Genomic DNA, 22,463 nt, shown 5'->3' with positions numbered 1-22,463 from the left:
AGGGGATTTTTCTTGCGTGAGGGAGGTTGATGCCTCACGACGGCGAGGCTTTGGACGACGAACGGCCATAATGAACACTGTGGACTCGAAGTCACACGGAGGGCCACCAACGATGCAGAGTCAGTTGGAGGAGCTGTCCACGGGCGCGCAGTCCAGGAGAGTACAAAGGGGGATTAGTACTGAGGATTTGAGTGACAGGCAGACTGTAGGACTTAATCAGGGATAACGTGACATTAAAGAAAAAACTTACTAAATAGATAAAGTTCTTAAAGGAACTTGACATCTGATCGGCATAGCGGACACTTTCTAGCATTCTGCCATAAGTATCGTAAGGTAGGTATCAGTATAAATGTGAGCAAAGAAACATACGCCGATTCGCATACGGTGAATGCGATGGTCGATAAGGAAGATAGGATGATGTTGGTATTAGTACAAGAATTAGTACAAGAATAGTATAGCCTGCCACGATGTTCAGAGACGGCATTGACACAATAGGAAGATAGGATGATGTTCATACCAGTACAAGAATAGTATAGCCTGCCACGATGTTCAGAGACGGCATTGACACAATTTTCTGAAAATACAAACCTGATTCGCATAAATGAATAGATGGATAGATGGCTGTAGGGATGCTCAATTCTAAAATGTCGTTGTCGTTTGTTGTTCAAACACAGGTACAACGCTGATTGCCGACGCTTGCGTGCTCTTACAGCTCTTACTAATCCTTATTTGGCACCGGTCGGTGGCGCTCTCCAGCCGCTTGGCCGCAATACTGCGCTCAGCGCTATCAGCCTTAATCGAATCAACGACCAAACGTTCAACGTTCAGCGTCGAAAACACAATTATAGGGACATCCTTACATTACATTCCATCTTAGCCAGTACACTGGCTGTGTCCAAGCGGTCACAACGCAATTTTGAGCAAGTCTTCTCTCCAGAACATGAAGATTTCAATGACGAAGCCAACCAAAGGATATCCTGCTTTTTCCATGGGACAAGTATGGGCCTTCGTGCACTCTCGCTAATGCTATCTGGACCCGGTTCCCGTGGACCCTACAACCAGTGGCAGAAGTGTGAGGAATTCTTTGATGTATCAATGAGCTGGCCAGATTGAGATTTTCGTCATGAATATCGGTGAATGGTTTTTTTTTTTGGTTTGATTGAAGTGCTGACACTCTGTTAGTATCAGCCGTGTTACTTTCGACCGCTTGGTACAGCTCTTAGAGCAGAATCCAATATTTGAATCAACAGGGAGGAAGCCGCAGCGGCCTGTCTGTTATCAACTTGCCTGTTTTCTTGTTCGTTACGGAATTCGTGGTGCGGACCCCCTGCAGGCTGCGCATAAGCTTGGCATTGGCTTCGGCACAGTTTTCCTCTATTGTCGACGTGTTGTGCGTGCTCTGCGGGAGATTGGTATGCAGGTTGTCACTTGGGGTGATGAGGACCATCGAAATGAAACAATGACACGGGTTCGGGACCAATCTGGAATTCCAGATTGTGTTGGGATGCTCGATGGCTCCCTGATTCATCTGACTGAGATGCCGGAGCAAAATGGCTTGACTTTTATTTGTCGAAAGAAGTATCCCACTGTGAGTACATTTTCTGTGCATAGTTTTGATTAACTCACTTCGTACATAGATTAATATTCAAGCTGTTGTCGACCATGAGAAGCGTTTCATGGCAATTGAGCTAGGATGGCCTGGTTCCGTTTCGGACATGACAATGTGGAAGAAGTCTCACATCTGGCAACACCGGCTCAAATATTTCCCCAACAACACTTTAGTCCTGGCTGATAAGGGTGTGTCGTGTCTTCGTGTCTTCTACTGACCTACTTTCATGTACTGATCCTGCTCCAGGTTACCCATCTTCGCCATACGTACTCCGTCCATTCACTGAGCCTGAGGTCAATGGGCAGCCAGCTAATGAAAAAGCACGCCGACGTAAATTCAACAAATGCTTGTCTTCGCAGCGCATCATCGTTGAGCATACATTCGGCATATTGAAGGGTCGTTTTCCTAGTCTAAAGGATCTGCCGCCCGAGCAAGACATCCGAGACACGTACCGTGTTGTTGAAGCTCTCCTTACTCTGCATAACATGTGCATAGACTTGGGTGATGCTCCTGATTTAATCCCGCTCTTTGATAATAGTGATCCAGACCATGACGATTCGGAGGATGACATGGCCGATGTTGATGTTTCTGGCTATGGTGGAGTTGTTGAAGATGATGAACTAGAGCTTCCTAGATGGGAATCAGATGAGTGGTTAAGGGAAGCTGGCCGTCATCATTGTCTCGCCATTCTAAATGATCTCTTCCCATTGTGATATATAACAGCAATTATTACTGACCTGCAATAGCAAAGTAGTCCAATAGCACTCGACGAGCTGCTACCTTCACCTCATCTGGCATGCTGTCCATAGTCAAAATCTCTCGGGCATTCTTCACCTTTGCCTCGCGTTCTGCCAGTGTCACCTCAGCTCGCCCCTTCTCTACCATAAAATCATACTGTTTATCCTCTCGATCCTCGTGTTTTTTGAGCAACTTCAGCCGCTCGCTGTCAGTGTTTGCAGTTGCCTTGAGGAATTCAACATTGGATGAGAAAAAGTCAGCAGCTTCAATGCTGATGTTGCTCTGCGAAGCCTTCTTTTTATGTTGTGGTGCAGGCACCCCTTTCGATACTGATTTGGCCTTTGTTTCAGCAGCTGATGATGTTGATCTCTGCGGAGCTTTGCCGTGAGCCTTCTTCACCTTGACTTTGTGTTCCTCATCACTGGTGTCACTCTTGTCGCTGCTGATAATCAGTGCATCAGATATCATTCCAGAACGGAATTCCTCCTCCCGCACAAGTCCTGGATGTTCACCAAGTCTACCTATCCTCATAAGTGTTGTGCAGGTGTCAAGCTACTAATACTCACCGGCTATTGAACAGCTCATACCATCCCCCTTCATACCATTTCTTCAACATAGCACCTGATAGATTCCCAACATCCTTCCCCGAAATTCATGCATTTTCAATTTTCTCATCCAGCATCTCAACGTCAGGATCACCACCACCATTGCCTGTGATAGACTCGAAATTCAGGATGTATGAAAATATCCTTCATAAGCGTTCATAACGTCCTCTTACTGACTCTGCACTGCATCTTCCTTTGAATATCTTTTCAGAGATCTGTATTGATCAGTGTCAGCACTGAGCTTAGTAAGTTCAATTCACGTTTCCATTACCTGCAAGGCCTTCATAGAACTCGCTATCACCTCCAAGAAGGGTCTCGAGCAAAAGTTTGGTGTCCTCGTCTGACCAACGGCCATCTTCTTCAAGTCGAGTCATTGCTTGTTCTCCTTCAACTTTGGTCTTCAACTTTGCACCTGTGGCTTTCCACTTTGATCCTTTCGTGGAACGAGGCTGAATTTGGTTGGTACCTTCGCTAGGTTGAGTTACTGACTTGCCATTCGCTTTCCGTATCTTCTTTGTACTGTCTCTTTCTCCTGATAGGTCATTGCACTCTTCCTCACGTTCTCATTTCTGTTGTGACCCAGCTGCCACTGGCAACTGTTGCGAGTTGATTGGGAGAACTGTCCTGTCACTTGGTATGTCATTCGTTACTGGCGGCTGTGAATTGACTTGGGGAACTCTCCCATCACCAGGTGCCTCGTTTGCCTGACTATAGGCAATCTTATTTGGATTTGGACGAGGCTGATTACAGTGTTCGAGCATCTGGTGAATGCGGGGTAGCTTTGACTTGTCAGTATATCTTGAGCACTTCGGTTGTGTCAAAGACTGACCTGTACACCACTAGATTGTTGGATATAAGGCTGGCCAGGCTGGGAGACTGGGGCATAGGCCTGGTCTTCGTGAGCCCAGCTAGTATTTTCATACTCGAAAATTAGCCATGTATGAAGCTAGTGAAGATGAATGTCCTACCGCTGAGCCTCATACCACTGGTAATTATCTCGCTGTTCTTGATAGGGCCTCAGGCTATATGTAGGCACTACTGCCTGGGGCTGGTGACCACTTGCGGAATGCTGTCCTCTCCCACCTTGTGACAAAATGCAACTGCGACCATGTGATGGGTTCTGCTGTTGATATTGGCCTGGATTTGGAAACTGACGTGGATTGCCTTCATTAGTGTCATGACCAGCTACATAATAGCTCATTATTCACTGCTCAGCGAGAGTTTCAACAGTTTGTCAGACTCAGAGACGAAGCCAGGCTGTCATCCGGGCTCGGAACCATTTGCAGAGGCGGAAATGAAATACATTAATTGGTTGTTGACATAAACAACTCTAAATCTAAGTGAAACGACAACAACATTTTAGAATTGAGCATCCCTTGTGGAGATAAGGAAGATAGGATGATGTAAGTATCTAGTACAAGAAAAAATGAATATCAAAAATACAATAGCAGAACGACATCAGTTGCTGGCTATGACTTGGGAATAATGTGCTTACAAAAATATATCAGATCTGATGTAGCTGAAGGATCACTCACCGTGCCACTAAATTGGGACTAGTGAACATTGCAAGGTATGCTGCTTATGAACACAAAATATAACCTTATCTGACATGTTACAGCGAGTAGTAAGTAATGGAAAGTTATACAATTGTTATTTATAGAAGAAACGTAAAATGTAAAGGAATAAGTGCATAGCACAAATATGATATCGATTACAAAGGGAGGGAATGAGGAACGATGGGGCCTGCCAAAATGACGAAAGAATGTCTGCACATAAAAGGCGGTCGCAGCATGCATGACTTCCCAACACTTGGTATCAGTGAAGTTTTCTGGGGTCAGAGGCACAACCAGAGGCGGCGGGACGTCGTTCCAAGCACAGAGGAGTTCCCGGAATTTTTCCAGGTAAGGCAGAACACCAATTAAGGTGTTATTCCACATGCCGTAGTTATCCCCCGGAAATGGCTCTGACCACATGACCAAACCAGCCTCGCCTGGAAATATGGAATGAAGGAGTTGCTCGTGACTGGTCGGATCATCTGCCCAGCGTTTATGGACTAAGTGGCGATCGAGATCCCTCAGTTCATAATGGAAACCGAGCTCATATAACTCCCATGTAATCCTTTGGGCGAGACGGCATGGAGGGTTAGCGAGACTGGCAACCGACACTTGTTCGCCGCGAAATTCCACCGATCCTTCTGGTGCAAACAAATCTCTGTGAGTCTCCAACACATCGTCACCAAATAAGTCCCTCATCACCGCCTTTCGCTTCTCCGCCGCCATAAGACCCTTCTTTTCGGGATCTTTGCCTTTGGGCGCAGCACCTTGTGATTGGGTTGTCAATCCGCTGCCGAGGAAGTCGCACCAGAGCTGTGGCGAAGGGTAATTGCGTGGTGGGTCGTGATCAACTCGGCAAATCCATAATGGACGACAAGCAAGCCAGGTGGCAATATAACCTTGCAGGTGCTCCGGTAGCTTTGGACCGAGGAGAAGAGCGAGTTCGGGGAATCTGTATCCCCGATCAATCGCATAGGGCATATGCACACAAGACGGATCCTTTGTGCAAGTTTTGAGGGCATCATCCCAGTGTAAGATAGACAGCGGAAGATATGGGCTTTCAGGATCTTTCCACTTGTCCCTGGATTCGCCTGACTGGGACAGTTGGGTGGGCCGAGCCTCTCTCGCATCTGATACAGTAGTAAGTAACGTAACCGATTAGAATAGGTTCACCTACAAGGTTGTCGCCTATACTTTTTCTGACTTTTTTGAGGGGCCTTTCCAGCAGCAGATGGCTTAGAGCATGACGGAAGAGTAGAAGAACTGGGCGTAGAGAAACTGCATGTTGAAGCAACCGGCCCATCGGGATTTTTGAAAGTTGTGCCGCCGTATAGGCGGCGAACGTGAAGTTGATGCTGGTGGCCACCTTGACCACGATAGATGATGTCGTAGGGGCGGATTTTGTTGCCCTCTGCGTACATCGAGATGACAATGTCATCTGGATGTGTGATTAATACGGGTTTCATCACCTTCATATTAGCGGATATGTACGCCATTGTACGGACATACCAGACGGGGACGCCAGCCATGTGGAGCTTGTTGCACATGTCACTGTCGTGCGTGAAAGCGCCCATCCAGGCTGAATTGACAGTGTTGGCTCTAATGCTGGAGGAGATGCGAGGTTGGACGATGAGAACCCAATCCATGAAGGAGTGAATTTCAAGGAATAGGTGTTGGGCATCCGTGACGAAGATGAGGAGATTGCGAAAGGTTAGGGGATGTTTTTTGAGCTGCGAGATACCGTGTCGAAGAGATGCAACGCGATTGACGATGACGTCGTTCTTGCCTTGTCGATTGGCCCTCCAGTCCTGGACACGCTTGTCTGCCATTTTCAGGAGTGACTCCAATCCTTCGACCTTGTCAGAAGCTAATGTGCCTACAGGAAATGAGTTGCCTGGAATGGCCTTGAAGTCCTTTTGGTCGGGGGTGAACCATGCCCAGTGAAGCGTGTGTGGGAATGGGTAGAGCTCCTTACGGGGAATGCAGACAGAATTGCAAAAGATGTTGTCGTAGGCTTGAGGCCATTGAAAGCAGTCGATGACACCAAAACGCCCATCGGCACGTGCTTGTACATTTTCTTCCTCAAAATGGTGGAACTGAGGGACGAAGTCCATGTTGGGCATGGTGATGACCAAATTGCCCTGGACGGCGACTGCGTAGGCATCGAAAGATTGCAACCACGCTGTGGTATGCATGCGCATGAGTAAGTTGAAACGTTAAGTGAGGAGCATCACATACATGCACGAAGGTTCGGATCAGCCTTGAACATCGTCAAAGCGTTGGGCATGATGAAAAACTACAAAGTTTAGGAGGTGCGATAACAGGCACAAGAAAAACACACCTCAAGAGTTTGATTTTGTATTATGAGAGTCTAAGCACCGTTCAATATACGGTTGGTGAGGTAAAGGAAAGGGCACTTACCAAAAAAAGAAGATGTATCTAAAGTAACAAGTACTATAGTGTGTGAAGTACAATGAGTATCATGAGACGTTATGATAGATGAAATATATCAGAAACTCACCGATTAGACCGACGAGTGAAATGTGAAACGATTGGCATACCTGAAAAATCAGAGAAGGTCTGCAGGAGTGTGTGGCGCACCAGAGATAACGAGATATGAGACTAAGCACACCCAAGAGGGTCTTCAACCCCACTGGCGCAGCAACGTGTGAGCGACCGGGGTGACCCTCCAGACGCGAAGTCTATGAGTGGAAGATCAGTGACGCAAAGTCAACTAATCAATGAGCAAACAGCACGAAGCCAGTTCAAAAGCGCCGGGGACCTTTGAGGGATCAATTGCAGTGATGAGGTTGACGAGTTCAACGAGCTTGATGAGTTTGATGTGCTGAGTGACGAAGGACCGCTCAAAGTTGGGAACTGACGGTAAGGAAAGAACTTGAAAGAAACTAGGGGAAGGGAATACAGAGAAGGAAATAGACAAGAAACAAAGCTGTGGGAATTTCCCAAATCGCAGTTTCATTTGTCGAAGTTTGTGAACCTGTGGGAAAGTCCCAAAATGCAACATGTCACAGTTTCATACTGGACACGGACCAGCATCGATAACATTATCACTCCATCCTCTATACTATTCCCACCCTCGATTATGCTTTCCCCGTCCTTGATTATGCCCCCCCCGCCCTTGATTGACCTTCCAACGGTTCCCGGCGCTTTTGAACTGGCTTCATGCCGTTCGCTCATTGATTAGTTGACTTCGCGTCGCTGATCTTCCACTCCTAGACTTCGCGTCTGGAGGGTCGCCTCGGTCGCTCACACGTTGCTGTGCCAGTGGGGTTGAAGACCCTCTTGGGTGTGCTTTGTCTTGTATTTCGCTTGTCTGTCGATTCACATTTCACTAGTCGGTGTAATCCATGAGTTTTCAATATATTTCCATCATAATGTCTCCTGATGCCCATCACACTTGACTCTGGCACTCGTCACTTCATGTCAACGCTTTCCAATCTCACATTGAATCATATACATTTATCTACAGCATCAGTGAGCCGTGTCTACACATCATTCGCTTAGCAACATACTCATTCACACTTCAACACAGGATATGACTTCTATTGAAATTACCCAGCGGCTATTTGGCAATTCGTTGAAGACTTCAGTCATTGGTGAGTGCATTTACTTTGTTTATTCACTTGCAATAAACGCATAGACGACAACATAGGATACCTCTGTTTTTGACCTCATCCAATCAGTATTCCGAGTACCTGTGTCACAGTAGGCAGGTCTTCAAATCATCTCAGACAAACACTCTGTGCAACCCAACCCTGTGAGCTGGATTATGTATTTCTGAATGTGTCAGGGCTAACTGGTACTCATTAGCTCAAATTTGATCTCATAGAATATGTCGCTCAACTACGGGAAGGAATTCTAGAGACATACACTGTAGTCGTCACTGCATTCAAGAATACCGAGAAAGGTTTGCATTTTTCTTGTAGATTCATCTTGCCACTCACAATCGTCCCTAGCACCTGCACTACTCCCTTACGTGCCATCCTTGAGCTCATCCATCAATGTCTAGCAGACGAGGGAGATCCAACTCTATTGTGAAACTCTCCTTTGGCCTCATCGGTGACCTCGCAGACTGATTCCCCGACGACCAGATCAAAGAACACCTGCTAGAGGAATGGATTGCACATGAATTCCGTAGTAAGCGTGGTATGCAACAAGAGATGAAAGCACTGCGGTGGGCCCGTGAAGTGAGTATTCTCACCTTATCTTTTCACCTCCACGAACACTGACCTTCCACCCAGATGGTCAAACACGTACCTCACACCTTGGCCATGCTAGTATCTGGAGCAGCCACCTCATGCTTAATCCCTCATCTACTGGCCAAAATCTACATGTACCTTACGCTCTTGATGATATACTGTAACATCCTGACTTCTTTTGTAGGAAACGAGCAGCCTTCTCATCTCTCAACATTCATTTGCTAATGCCTGGTGCTCAGGTACATATACTTTTAGGTGTCTGACTTGTTCTTAAGCAATCGGCAGGCCTGGATGTTTCTCTAACCATATGATACGGTGACCTACCAGCCGAGATTCTTATCACTTCTCAAAAACATAAGTTCTCAAAACAGTGAGATTTCCTAGCTAGGTCTCTGACTTAATCGATCGATCATAATTTTCTTCTTTTAGTCACTTGTAAGGGGTCTAGCATTGTACGTAGCCACTACCCCCGACCTACAGTATGGCCAAGGTCGCTATTGCAATTATGGTTTCATTCTTTACTGCTAACCATGTTTAGCTTCAGGGCTGTGCCCCACTACTAGTAGTGATAATTGCAACAACGCCCATCATTTTCAAATATAAAGGTAATGAGTCTCAATTCGAGCACATCAAATTCTACCTTCTCAAACCAATATTGTTTTCAGTTTGCTCTCCTACTTATTCTTACATTGTCTGACTTCGTGTCAGTCAAACATTGTTGAGCAAACTTCAAGTTCTCAACTTGTGTTCCACGTATCTCCGCGATCGTAGGAACACTATCATTTCTCTTGAAAATGCCTGCCGTTACTACCCGCTCAGGCCGTCACATCAGGCACCCACCTCTGCCTGATCAACACAAGGTATTTTTTTTTCTTTCCTTGATGTCTTCAGCAGCTGACTCCTCTATCATGTCAAGACTCGCAGGAAGGCGTCCAATGCGGATAACGTCGAGGCAAGTCTTGTCTTCTTGTTTCAAGCTTTGTCCATCATGGTTAATTTCCCATTATTTTAGGCCCTCGAACCTCCAAAACGGTCTTGCCCCCGCCCCCGCCGTCGCACTGGCCCCAAGAGTGTTATCGACCACAGTGACGACCATCCAGAGGTAAGTTGTGATTGCCATGTGTTGATATCCACACTGACCTCTTAGCTGTCTATTCGTCCTCCACCCAAGCCTTGTCCGCTTGCACGGTCCAAGTGTTTGGGCCCCATGACCTCATCCGCTGAAGAGGAGATTTTTGAGGCTAGTTTCTCAAGGCGCTCATCAATGATTCCAGCAAATTCCGACGTCGCTATCGATCAGCAATCCCACCCGTCTCATGTTCAACTTGCTGATGGCACTTCGTTAACACGTGCCGAATTTTGCCTCCTTGCAGATGAAGAAGTATCTGCTGACATCCAAGAAGGCGATGTAGAATCAGGCAAGCATTTTATTATGGTATGAATGTCCTGTCTTAACTTGTCACTTGCCAGCTCCTACACCCGTTACTGGAGAACACGCCACTACTGCGAGTGAGAATCCGAATGCTATCTCTCAAAGTCAGACAAACGATCTCAATGGTAGGAATGTCAATGACCAGGGGACTTCAGGTGAGACATATTCACTCTTTTGTATTTCATAGCTCAACCAATAGTAATGTAGCTACTTGTACTGAGTCCCACGATGCAGGGTATAGCAACAAGGATCATGGCAAGGATACTTCAGGTCAGTCAATTCTTTTGTATTTAATAGCTTAACTAATAGTAAATGCAGGTACCTCTACTGAGTCACACTACCCAGAGGAAGGCGGGAATGATGATGGCCACAAAACTTCAGGTAAGTCTTGAACAATTTTCGTATTTCATAACTCAATTAATATTGAATACAGCTACTTCTACTAACAGCCGCCCACATAGGTCAGGTGGCGTCAAGTCATATGCACCTGATCGCAGTGCTGGTGAAGACGACGAGGCTCCCTCTGAAGCCGATCCCCCATCTCCACCGTGATTGATGGCCAAGCAAAAGCAAAAGCTCAAGGTAACGGTCGAGGTCGATGAACATCACGGAAGCGAAGATGAGGACGACGAAGACTTTGTGAAGACCAAAGGAAGAATGCCCCAAGTAGGCATCTTAAAGGCGCAAGAGCTTGGGAAGAAGACGTTGGAAGCCACTAGAACACTGGGTCAAGAATATGGGAAGAGTGCGCAGACAATCCTCATCGAGGCTGGGTTGACTATGAAGGCTACCCGCAAGGAGTCTCCGTGGAACCAACACCAGACGTGGTTCACAGCTACCCATCCCCTGCCTAAAGGAGTATCGGGAGTTGTCTCACCAGGTGTGTCGCTATCCTCACAATTATTCTACTTAGTCCTAATCACTTTTGCAGAGGACGTCAAGGCTTGGAAGGTGAAGCAGCGAGCTCATTACAAAGCCCACCCACAGGATGACCCTCAGCACGCATCGTTGTGGAAGGAGATACAGGAAAACTGGGATCGTGCTGTCGCGGGTACAACTGAGGACCTAACATCACGTTCTGCTGCAGGTCTTATGATGGGTGTTTGTGATGCTTTCACAAAATCAGTAAGTGTGGCATTCATCCAACCTCAATCTAAAGACTAACTACTATCAAGGCTGCATACTGGCATCGCACCCATGGCATTCACATTGCCGGTGTTGCAATATTTCCCAGTGATGAAGAGGCAGGCCGTCAGGCGTCAGGGCTGTTCGCCGGCTCTGACATGGTCAAAGCCCTTATCAATTCACACCAACTTGATATTAAGTGTTGGTTAGATGAGCTCACCACAATCCTTAAGTACGTCTTTTGTTGATTATAGGGGTCAGTGCTAAATTTACTTTCAGGTACAAAGACTTAGAAGCTGCGCACGCTGAAGGCAAGACTTTCAGCTTACTCCCTGCCTCTTCCACTGCTCCAAATGGTAGCCTTTTGCGCAACGGCAAGCCTGCCAGGGATAGGAATAGAAAGGTCGTGCCCATGATGATTAGTGAGATGTTTGGTAGGTTTCTTATTGGATCATCCTTCTAATCTACTGACTAAATATTGGGTAGCTGACCATGTTGGACATCCTGTATACCGAGAAGCTTTGCATTCACGACTGGCCCGCTGGTGTTCCCCCGCCCGGCCCAGATTTTGATCTAAAGGCTCTATCCACAAGTCAACTACATGCATTGGTAGCTCCGTATCTCAGGCTCCATCTTGGAGCAATGTACGAGGCTGAGTTAGGTCTTGACAATGACAACGACGATAGCGAGGCGGAGGCAGCAAAGGCGAAGAAGCGCAAAGGCAAGTCCAAGAAGTCGGGTGACAAAGGAAGGAAGAAGGGGGCGGTGGTGGAGGAGCCAAGTGTCATCTTACATATCAGCAGGTGGCCTGAAAGTACGTTTTTGGCTGCTTAAATATACATGAGCTGATATAACGACTACAGGTGATATCCTTACTGTTGAGACACAGGCCACAAGCATGTGCCTCATCCCACTTGTCATCGACACTAACGGCAAGGTTGTTCGCTCCCTCCAAGACTCAGAGAAGTTCATCAAGGATCTTCTGCAAGACGACACCCAAGACGACACTCCTAGACGCCGCACCAAACAGGTAATCAAAAAACCTGCAGTGTCTAATCTAACAGCTTCGCGCTCGACTATGGGAGCTTCGCGCTCCAATCAGGAAGCTTCACACTCAACTATGGGAGCTTCGCGCTCCAATCAGGAAGCTTCGCACTCAACTATGGGAGCTTCGCGCTCCAATCAGGAAGCTTCGCGCTCAACTATGGGAGCTTCACACTCCAATCAGGAAGCTTCGCGCTCTCACCGCCATACTAACCGAGCCATCTATGATAATTTCCCACCTTCATCGCCACCAACACCATCTTCCCAGTTTTCGTCTCCCCCTCCTATTTCACGTGCATCAACTCCTATGTCAACCTGGGGTTATCCACACGTCGGGGATGCGACATATCCCTCTCGCTCTCGATATGAGCATTCACACGATGGACCACGTCGATATCAACGTGCATTTGATGATGCTATGCCGACATATAACCCAGACACTCGCAAACGGACGCGGCCCCATTATGAATCTGCTCGGGAGACTGAAGACCTGGAGCGTGAAACAGTGGAGGAGAGGCACCGTGTCAGGGTCCATGAGAAGTGCGTTGCTATACCCTGACTTTTAGACGTGTTTGCTAATTGTCGCCCTATTGTATTAGTTCTCGTATACCTTTAGGCCGCGCCCAATCGCAGGCACGTGTAAGTTCTGCACCAATTTCCAGCACCTCCCGTTCTCGGCTACTGTCGCATTCCTCCGTTGTGCCAACTTCTTGCACTGGTTCCTCACAGCGCCGCAATCATTCAACTGTCAGACCTTCGCATATTCACCCTGCATCTCCCGATCGCTGTGCAATCATCGAAGAAGATGAAGATGAGTATTACTAACTGCGCAGCCCTTGCTCACACCCACTTTCGGTAATATCTACTAATCGTGTTATATCATGCTGTCCTTTTCTTATGTTTTTCACATGTTTCTTATATGCTTTTCATATGCTTTTCTTGTCACTCATGATTCAGAGTTACTCATGATACATGCCTACACTTATGCTCTATTCATTTCATTTGCTTGGAACTTGAAGTGAGAATTTTGTGTTTGCTCAACTCAAATTAGTGTTCAAGGATTTTAATAGATTTAATTATCTAATCTATTATTATGGTTTTCAAGCATCAGACTCCAAAATTCGGTGCGAGCTTAGCTGCTAAATTTTACCTGAACTGTGGCACATAATCTCCTGAATCTCTTCCAACTTTTCTGACATTACTAGTCATCTAATCCCTGCCATACAGCTTGCCTGACCTTTTGATAGACAATTAAATACATAAGCCTAATTGCACACAGAACTTGGATTTTAGTTGAGGGGACTGTAACAAGCATAAATTCTGAGGGATAGAAAGTAGACACATTCCTAGCAATTTCAACCAAAGGTTTCAAAGTTTTGTCTTGCTTGAGTGCTACTGTAGGCTATGCTGTTTCAACAATGATGAACTTGATGATAATGATGATGATGTGAATGTACTGAAATGTGGTATTGTCCTTTCCCAGTCACTGTGGTCCTTTCCCACTCATGTTGGTCCTTCCCATATGTCCCTATAGCCATTTTCCATCCCCCATGATCCTTCCCACATATGTCTACAGTCCTTTTTTATTCACTGTGGTCCATCCTATATGTCTCTATGGCCATGTCCCATCTCTCGTGGTCCTTCCCACATGTCTCTATGGCCATTTCCCATCCCTCATGGTCCTTCCCACATGTGTCTACAGTCCTTTTTTATTCACCACGGTCCTTCCCATATGTCACTATGGCCATTTCCCATCCACTGTGGTCCGTCCCACATGTTTCTATGGTCCTTTCTTATTCAATGTGGTCCTTCCCATATGTCTATATGGTCCTTTCCCACTCACTATGGTCCTTCCCTACAATCCTTTCTTATTTACCTTGGGTCTTCCCATATCTCTATGTGGTCTTTCCCATCCACTGTGGTCCTTCCCATATCTCCGTATAGTCATTTCCCATTCACCATGGTCCCTTCCACATGTCTCTGTGGTCCTTCCTCCAGTCACTTTTTAATGGTTTCAATTTATAGTCTATGTCCTTGTGTTTGATGCTCAATACCTCACAAGCATGTTGGCTTTCCCCGGTGACTCTCTAAATGGTTTTAATGTATATTCTATGTCCTTGTGTTTGACGCTCAATACCTCACAAGCATGTTGGCTTTCCCCCAGTAACTCTCTAAATGGTTTCAATGTATATTCTATGTCCTTGTGTTTGACGCTCAATACCTGACAGGCATGTTAGCTTTCCCCCAGTGACTCTCTTAATGGTTTCAATGTATATTCTATGTCTTTGTGTTTGATACCTCACAAGCATATTGGCTTGATCTCACTATCTCACCCTCACAGCTCTACATTGTTCTTTCTCAGAGTTGGATGTGAGGTATGGAAGACACTTTATGTAACTTATTTTCTGCTACCTCAGATCTGCTCATTATTTTGCCTCTTTCCCTTCCCCAAATATAAGTCTCATTTCAAAGTTCAACTGTCATACCAGATGCCTCAAGATGGTGCTATTGTTCCTGTCTCATACAAGTCACTTGGTGATACATATCCATATCCCATATTATCTTGCTCGCCCCTAGTCTTCTCTGATGATTTGCCTATCAGATCCGCTCAGAAACCCTGCACACTTATCCTCCTCACACCACTGGGGATCATTGAAGACGAAATATATTGATAGGCCATAGAGAGGTCGGGTCCTGTTGCCATAATATAGAAACCAGGTCTGCATGACCCTTTATTTCCACCAAGAAGTGCTGCCTGAGGTGGGCGAGAGGACCAAAAAAAACCACAATTTTCAAAAAAAATTGCCCAAAAAATTTGGTCATAATAGGACCCCTGACACCCCTGCACCATGGGAATTTCCCAATGTATGTGTGGTCTAAAGTTGGCTGGCGGTCTTTCCCATGCAAAAATTATTTTGACCCCTGGACCATGCTCAATACATTTCATTTTGGACCCTATACACTTGGGGAAAGACCATACAAACATGGCCGGACCACCTGAAAAGTACCCCCTAGGTGAAAACCTCTATAGGTATAATACAACTTAAGAGGTACCTGAAATGGGGTGACCAAAGTGAATTTTGGTGATGTCCACTATTAGTATAAAAGTTGAGAAGTGCCTAGTATGAGTCTCTCATCTGCAATCAAAGCCTAGTAAAGTTAAGAATGACATTTTGCAATGAATGATAAATATCCTGCAACATGAGAGATAATAGTGGCTCTGGCTTAAATAGCAGAATCCACAAGGACAAAGAATATATCATCTTTTCAGTGCTGCCAGTAGCCATTATTGGTACTATACTTGATCTTAGAAATATGTTTAAGTTATTAAGCACAAGGCCTCATTTAGCATATACTGCCAATGGTGTGCTGTTACTACAAGAAATACTATCAAACCAGTATCAAACTTGGTCTATGTTCTGACCTATACGGATGTCGACCATGAAATCCCGATGTCGGCCCGAAAGAGCCAGTCTTGGGTTTAGTCTTTTAGTCTTGGGCCTTAAGGGCTAGACATAAGGTATCGCGTTTATTATTAGATTACCCCAAATTTGTAAACTTCTCAATTGGTGGGTTATCAGACGCTGCACATGGTCGTGTTCCCCTTTGCCAGCCTGCCCATTTGGGAGGTGGAAAGGGATTCAAGCACAGTCCGCGGGTCTGTGCACTCCCACTGACATATGCTTAAGAAGGAGGATTCCTACGTAGAACTAGAAGTACAAGTGGTTGGGGTAGTGGTAGCCCCCTGATGAGACCTTTCGCAAGGTCGAAACCACTGCTACCGATCCACTTTACTTACCTCCCTCTCTGGTCGTTGTCAGAGCCTTACCTTAGGGAACGGCTAACTGTGTCAGCCATGAAGGAGGTGGACAGCCTAGTAGTACAGACGACACTCTCCGCTGCCTCATTTCTCGGCGCTGAGACTACAAATGATGTAGTTAGCTGCCAGGTACTTGCAATAGTACTCAAGTATAACACTATATATAATCTAGTGCATGTCCAGGTCCCATGGACATTAAGCAACTGTTCAAAAAACCAACACACCAGCATGCATATTACATCATACAGAAGTACTGCTATAATTTATATTTATATTTGACTATCTATTCTAATTCACCTCAAGCTTTAGCCTACTGTTTACATTCTATGAAGATAATGTCTAATCCCTACTTTTGATATCTACATGTTGGTATCTCACTTGTCATGTAGGCCAGTTTTGTAATCAGGTGGTTCTCATATAGAGGAGGGAATTACTGAGGATGATTTTCAACTATCTTGTGAAGATTCAAGCAATAGTGACAGCAGTAATGAGAAAGATTAGAGGCCTCAGAATCAAGCCAAATACAGGAAAACAGTTTGACATACATTGACCTGCACCAAATTAGTTTGGTGCATGGATGACTAATACTCTTTCATGAGCCTTATACTCCAGAAATCACTATGAAATCATTTTCTCTTTGATCTGAAGTCAGACTGAGGCTAAGGCAATATTTTTGCCTTTCTTTTCATTTTTCAAGTTTGTACACAAATAGACTAAATATTTTTGTATATTTAATTCTGCAATGAATTTTACTTAGTCAGCCATGAGGATGACTCAGAAAGATTCTCACGCATATCAGATGACTGTGAAAAATATGTTTGCATAAGGTTACCCTGTGGGAAAGCTTATAAATCTTTAAATATACATTCCATGTCATTATGCCACCAATCAATCAATCAGCCACAGATCTGAAACATATATGCATACAATATGTAATCATTTCTCACTTTTGTCTAGCTGAGTCATTAAGGGTCATCTGACTCATGGGCCATATATAGCTCTTGCTGACTCATTACTATACTAATCAAAGTTATGAATATTTCCTTTTAACTCAAAGACACTATGTAACTTGGTACTAGCAAACTAAAGTTACAACTTTAAATGCAAGAAATTAGTAGTACAGCCACTAATTTGTCTATATAAGGAGCTGCTTTCTGCCCAATAAAGAAGGGCCCTTAAATACTAAAGTTTCAATCACATCCTTACTCCAAAAGTTTGGTGTTGTCTCTTTTGTCCACTAAAGACTTAGAATAGTCTTGTAGAGAGACTTTAGGTGTTGATAGTCACACTTGACCTCATACATCTATGTGTTATACTGAGCCAGGGTAGTCATTTGTAAGATAGACTTTAGCTATTGAAAAGGGGACTTGGTATTGAAGTCTAAGGTTGCCTGTTCCTGAGTCTGTTTAATACTTATTGTGAGTTTCTTGGCAGCAGGTTCAATATTAGGCTAAGAGTGCTACGGTAGCTTTGGCTAGGCCTAATAGTAGTTTTACCTGTTTTTGTGTTGAGAGAGATTCTTATTATAACTCCATACAACTTATTGCACTAAGTTTGTGTACAAATCATTGTTGTTATGTAAAGTGTTAGAAGGAGTGTCTGTTTGTCATCTCTATATTGTTAGAGTGACTGTGTCTCCTGATATTTTGTTGTTGTATGTGTTGTTGTTGATCACTTACTGATTAGGTTCTGTTTCTCCTATCACTGTATTTCATAATCATACTGTTGGATTGACTGTTGACTATTGACTCTTACAAGGAGTCATATTCTGCTGACTGTATCTTAGAAGCATAGGCAAGCCACCCATGAATGACCACACTATCAGTCATTGGTATTTGTCTGAATCACTGACCATAGAGATATTTGGTTTTATAGGTGTTTATCTATAGATCATCTATCTAAGAAGACACCACCATGCCATTGTTGAAGTCACATCATGTCATCATCATCATCATCATCATCATCATCAGCCTTGAGCATTTTTTCTTTGTCTTATATTATGTGTATCAGTATATATAGTGGTTCTATTCTCTTCCTTCTACCTCAGTTGTTCTTCCAGACACTAAGGTATGTTTCTTCATATGTTTCATTGTCTTGCTGTTCCTTACTATAGAGTCTAGCATATCCGCTAGGTAACATTAATATTCAGTTGTTCTTCCAGACACTGAGCGTATCTGCTAGCTTTCAACAGGTTATGAGCCCTGGTTTCTGAAATGAAACCATACGAGCTATATATGTGCACACCACTGTTCAAACAACTCAATAGCATATCATTCATCACCATTATCCTTTGACATGGAGAAACTAGATCACATTCCAGAATTGATAGGTCCAGATACATATTTTGCTTGGAAATGTGAAGTGACCTATGCACTGGGCATTGAGGATCAATGATATCACATCACCGATACCATAGATCACGATGATGTCCTAGGGAGTGCATCATTTAAACCTACACCAGTGGACCCTCTTCTTCCTACTGCCACTGAGATGACTGCCATTCGTGAATGGCTCATCAATGATCTCAAGGCAAAGGCTATCATTACTCAATGTCTTTCCTATTGAAGATATGAACTAAATGAGAGTATTAGCTAGGTAGATAGAACATTAATGAAAGTGTCTCACCTCAGTTGACTATACAAGCAACTGAGGTGCATTGAGTAGAAATGATAGTGGATGTTGATATGTTTGGTGCATGCATGATAACTTCCATCTTTTGTTAGTGCGATGGCTGACTGATTATCACTATATAGTGTCATAGGGTGCTGTAACAGCCGGAAGACTTCTCCAATGAAATGACAGAGCCATTGTACCTCTTTTGCTGCGTGACTGGCCGCTACAAACTTAGACTCTGCCGTTGAGAGTGTCACTAACCCCACCGACCTGATTCTGTCGGCACCCACTGAAGACAATGAGGAGCACATCCCAAAGAAGGAGGAGTGGTGCAAGAAATTTAACGATCTTAAAGTGCATGTTTTCTTTCTTCTGTCTGTTCTTGTATACTAACTACTACTTAGGATAAGCTGACCATGCACTTGATGCTCGCACGTGACACAAAGGTAGTTATCGATTTTCCCGTCACCGCAAGGCAAGACGGGCAGAAAGGTAACCTCCTTTGCATGGTGTTTCAATGCCAAGTCAGCACATTCAAGGATGCCACAGCAAAGCAGGTCGAGCTGACCTTGAAGCAGACGGCAACTACAGCAACCACTGCAACCACAACCGCAAACCCAATGGAACGTGAGCCCATCTCAGGTGAGACTGAAGCAAACGATCAGGAGCAGGAGACCAAGGTGGAGGAGGAAACTCAAGAGATAGATGAGAGGCAGGATGCTGAGGCGAGAGAGGCACCACCCATTGAGAAGTCGGGTCCAGTGGGTTGGAAGGTATGTGAAGTGTATTTTGCAAGTGTCTTGTGAGCCATTGATATTCTAACCCTCTGCTTATAGAAATATACCCCGTGCATGAGCACCAAGATGGCACTCAACCTGGTGCCTTGTATGATATGCATGAATATGCCATATGCATGCCACGTCTCCAGTAAGGGCATGTCGTGCTTTGAGTACCACAAGGGGAAGGTCAAGTGCTCCCTTGTGCAAGGTAAGTTTGTACCTCGTATGCCTGAAAAATCAGCACTGAATCTAGACGCAGGCAAAGGGAAGCAGAAGACAATATCACCACCATCACCATCACCACCACCAGCACCGGTTCCCAAGCCTAAACCTAAGCTGAAGCTGGTCGCTCCGACTACCTATACTGTCCGGGCCTCTTCAAAGGCCACCCAAGTGCCAGGCCCAGCTACTGGGACCAAGAGTAAGTCCAGTGACCCACCCACTGTCGCACTACCACCACCACAGTTGGTGCCAGGCCTATTGCATATGCAGAACAATGCCTACACTGAGCTTCAGATGAGCAGCAAGTGGAAGATTGTGGCCATTGAGGAGGAAGCGAGTGAGAGTGAGGATGATGAAGAAGACACATACCTGGCCAGTAGGGTGTCTGGCCTCACTAACATCCTCCAGATGATAGAGATGGCTTGCCCCATTATAAGGAAGGAGGTGGAAGAGATTGATGGGTGGGTTTCAAAGTGCCGACACCGCTAGATTGCATGCTTACTTTTACTGTATAATAATACAAAACATCATGATTGTAGTTGTAGTTGTAGTTTACTTTGTTTTCTTAGTGTAGTTGGTACATATGGAATAGCATGATGGTCATCATGGCTTGGGTTGGTAGGGATTTCTGTGTGAGGCAGGTCTCTTAAAGGATGTTAAACCCATGATCGATGTTGTATGGTCTAGGTCTCTGGATGACTCATTTTCCTTGAGTGTGCAACTTCCATGTGTAACGGGAAGGATGTCTATTGTACTGTTCTGATGGCTCCCATTGGGTACCGGACCTTACATCAGTGAGAAGATGATCACACAGATTCTTGGAGGACAGCTCCAACAGGGGACTGGACTACTCAATGAGATTCAGATATGTGAATGGACTGTCCATCTGCCAGTGGTACAGCTCCCATTAGGGACTGGACCTGTGGTGAGGGTTAGCATGCTGACACTGCTCAAGCAGCCTGGGACCTGGCCCACACTAGTGATGTGTATCAAGATACATGTATGCAGCATGAGTTTGTCACACTGCCAGCGGCTCCCTATGGGAACCACACATATGAGAGGTCTGGCAGTGACATTATTGGATGGCTACCTATGAGCCAGCTCCAAGTGGCAACTCACAACTAATATTGTGCCATTAATAATGTTCATATGGGACGGTCAGGATGGCAAAGTGAATGCTCTTAATGGTGACTGAAGTACTTGATATGTAACTACAAGGGGTGTATCTCAGTGGTGCACAGCTCCCAATGGGGACCAGTAGGGTACAGGGTTTGACATACGATATTGTTTAACAGTAATCACATGAGGATGCAGGAGTGTGCCTGACCAGGGTCCTATATGGGATTGGCGGGGCATAGGGTGGGTTACGTGTATGACATCATTTTTCACAAGTTCCAATAGGGACCAGTGGGTAAGGGTTATCATTTTGCAGGGCAAGGGCTGCTGTGTGGCATCATCTAGAAGGGCTTCCAACGGAGACCGGCATGGCATACATGCTTGTGATCAGCATGAGTTGGTGTACCCTGTGTGTGATTTCTGCTAATAGCATTAAATACCTATTTACACAGCACCCGTTTGGCCCTGCTTATTGCCATAGGTGTTCTTACAGTGCTATGTTGTGTCTGATTACGATGCAGCTCTCAATGGAGACCACCCTAACTGTTGCATGTATGAATGCACAGCATGGCCTCATGTTACATCTGCCCTGCCTCATGCCCAGTCACGTAGGGCTCAGTTATCAAGTGCCATTTGGATGTGATTGCACCAATCACATTGGCCGGTGAGTGTATTGAGTAGTCGCCACTATGGTACTATCAAATCAGGCAGAGTGCATCCGCCATTGAGGTTGTACCCTGTGCCTCGTGCTCCCTCGTGTCTTCTCGCTGCAAGTCTACTGTAAATTGATGTTGAGATGTTGGATTTGCAGAGCTGAATAGCTGTGGAATAGCAGGTATTTGCAAAGTGTATGTATTAGTTGGGAAAATTGATAAGGCAAAGTCAGAAAATGGTCCCCTTACATTTGTGGCCTTCCCAGGATCTCTCAAAATTTGCAGCACATTGATTTTGGGTGGGGTTTACTAGTTGACGCAGGTTTAGGTATGTTTATATAAATTATCTATCTCTGAATAGGGTAGGACTATTTTCTCATTTCCACAATGATTGTGCTCTGTTCCTCAAGGAAATGTTATGCCTTGAGGGCAGAGGGGAGCTCCATGAATTGTCTTGTTCCAGTTGTAGTGATTCTTGCCCTCTGTATTGATTCCAAGACTTCTTTGGAGTTGATCTCCACTGTTTGTCTTGCATCATGGCTGCTCCTTAACAACATCTGCTGCACATGTTGCAGGTCAGTATCATATATTTTTTGCTATATAATAACTAACTCAATTCTGTAGAAATGGATTAGGGATTATTTCAAACACATGATTCTCAAGAACCTCAGCCTCTAAATTCAGCTGATGACTTTATTGTTATCAATTTCTATGAGATCTTACTTGATTTCTGTAACTGTGTGGAGTCAAAATCACACATATAGCAACTACTTCATATGTTCTAGTTTCCCTCAACAACAGCCAACCCCAAAATAGCAGCAACCTTTTGTGTTCTAAATGAATTTTACCTATTGTCTTTTTAAGTCAAAGGTATCTGCTTATAAGTTCTATAGTGCTCTTATGTGGGGTACTGATAACACTGGCTTGATGTCTT

The 22,463-nt window shown here is 45.0% G+C and overlaps 4 protein-coding genes across 4 annotated transcripts; 3 read left to right on the top strand and 1 right to left on the bottom strand.

The window, feature by feature from the left end:
• Positions 1-4,505: 4,505 nt before the first annotated feature.
• Positions 4,506-6,700, bottom strand: HD556DRAFT_1235591 (uncharacterized protein; the record flags this gene model as incomplete). Its single annotated transcript, XM_041297761.1, has 3 exons — positions 4,506-5,423; positions 5,493-5,626; positions 5,710-6,700. 3 exons carry the CDS (start codon positions 6,698-6,700, stop codon positions 4,506-4,508), a joined length of 2,043 nt encoding a protein of 680 aa, XP_041161315.1.
• A 1,210-nt stretch (positions 6,701-7,910) lies between these two features.
• On the top strand, positions 7,911-8,693 carry HD556DRAFT_1473054 (uncharacterized protein; the record flags this gene model as incomplete). The annotated part of the gene is made up of 5 exons (XM_041308482.1): positions 7,911-8,000; positions 8,059-8,122; positions 8,258-8,283; positions 8,337-8,433; positions 8,483-8,693. 5 exons carry the CDS (start codon positions 7,911-7,913, stop codon positions 8,533-8,535), a joined length of 330 nt encoding a protein of 109 aa, XP_041161314.1. The 3' UTR covers positions 8,536-8,693.
• Positions 8,694-9,519: 826 nt separating this feature from the next.
• Positions 9,520-13,151, top strand: HD556DRAFT_1442292 (uncharacterized protein; the record flags this gene model as incomplete). The annotated part of the gene is made up of 15 exons (XM_041306435.1): positions 9,520-9,585; positions 9,642-9,686; positions 9,738-9,827; positions 9,873-10,160; positions 10,196-10,290; positions 10,345-10,427; positions 10,476-10,538; positions 10,591-10,705; positions 10,772-11,037; positions 11,089-11,282; positions 11,333-11,514; positions 11,562-11,685; positions 11,769-12,096; positions 12,146-12,866; positions 12,926-13,151. The coding sequence occupies 15 exons, from the start codon at positions 9,520-9,522 to the stop codon at positions 13,149-13,151; spliced, it is 2,886 nt and encodes a 961-aa protein (XP_041161313.1).
• Positions 13,152-19,175: 6,024 nt separating this feature from the next.
• HD556DRAFT_1307589 (uncharacterized protein) lies at positions 19,176-20,885 on the top strand (the record flags this gene model as incomplete). Its single annotated transcript, XM_041300037.1, has 6 exons — positions 19,176-19,532; positions 19,596-19,746; positions 19,792-20,221; positions 20,335-20,392; positions 20,575-20,691; positions 20,769-20,885. The coding sequence occupies 6 exons, from the start codon at positions 19,176-19,178 to the stop codon at positions 20,883-20,885; spliced, it is 1,230 nt and encodes a 409-aa protein (XP_041161312.1).
• Positions 20,886-22,463: the final 1,578 nt, after the last annotated feature.

The sequence above is a fragment of the Suillus plorans genome, assembly GCF_016647745.1.
Source record: "Suillus plorans strain S12 chromosome Unknown HD556scaffold_22, whole genome shotgun sequence".
NCBI classification, from domain to species: Eukaryota; Fungi; Basidiomycota; class Agaricomycetes; order Boletales; family Suillaceae; genus Suillus; species Suillus plorans.
This window is presented reverse-complemented; position numbering and strand designations above follow the sequence as displayed.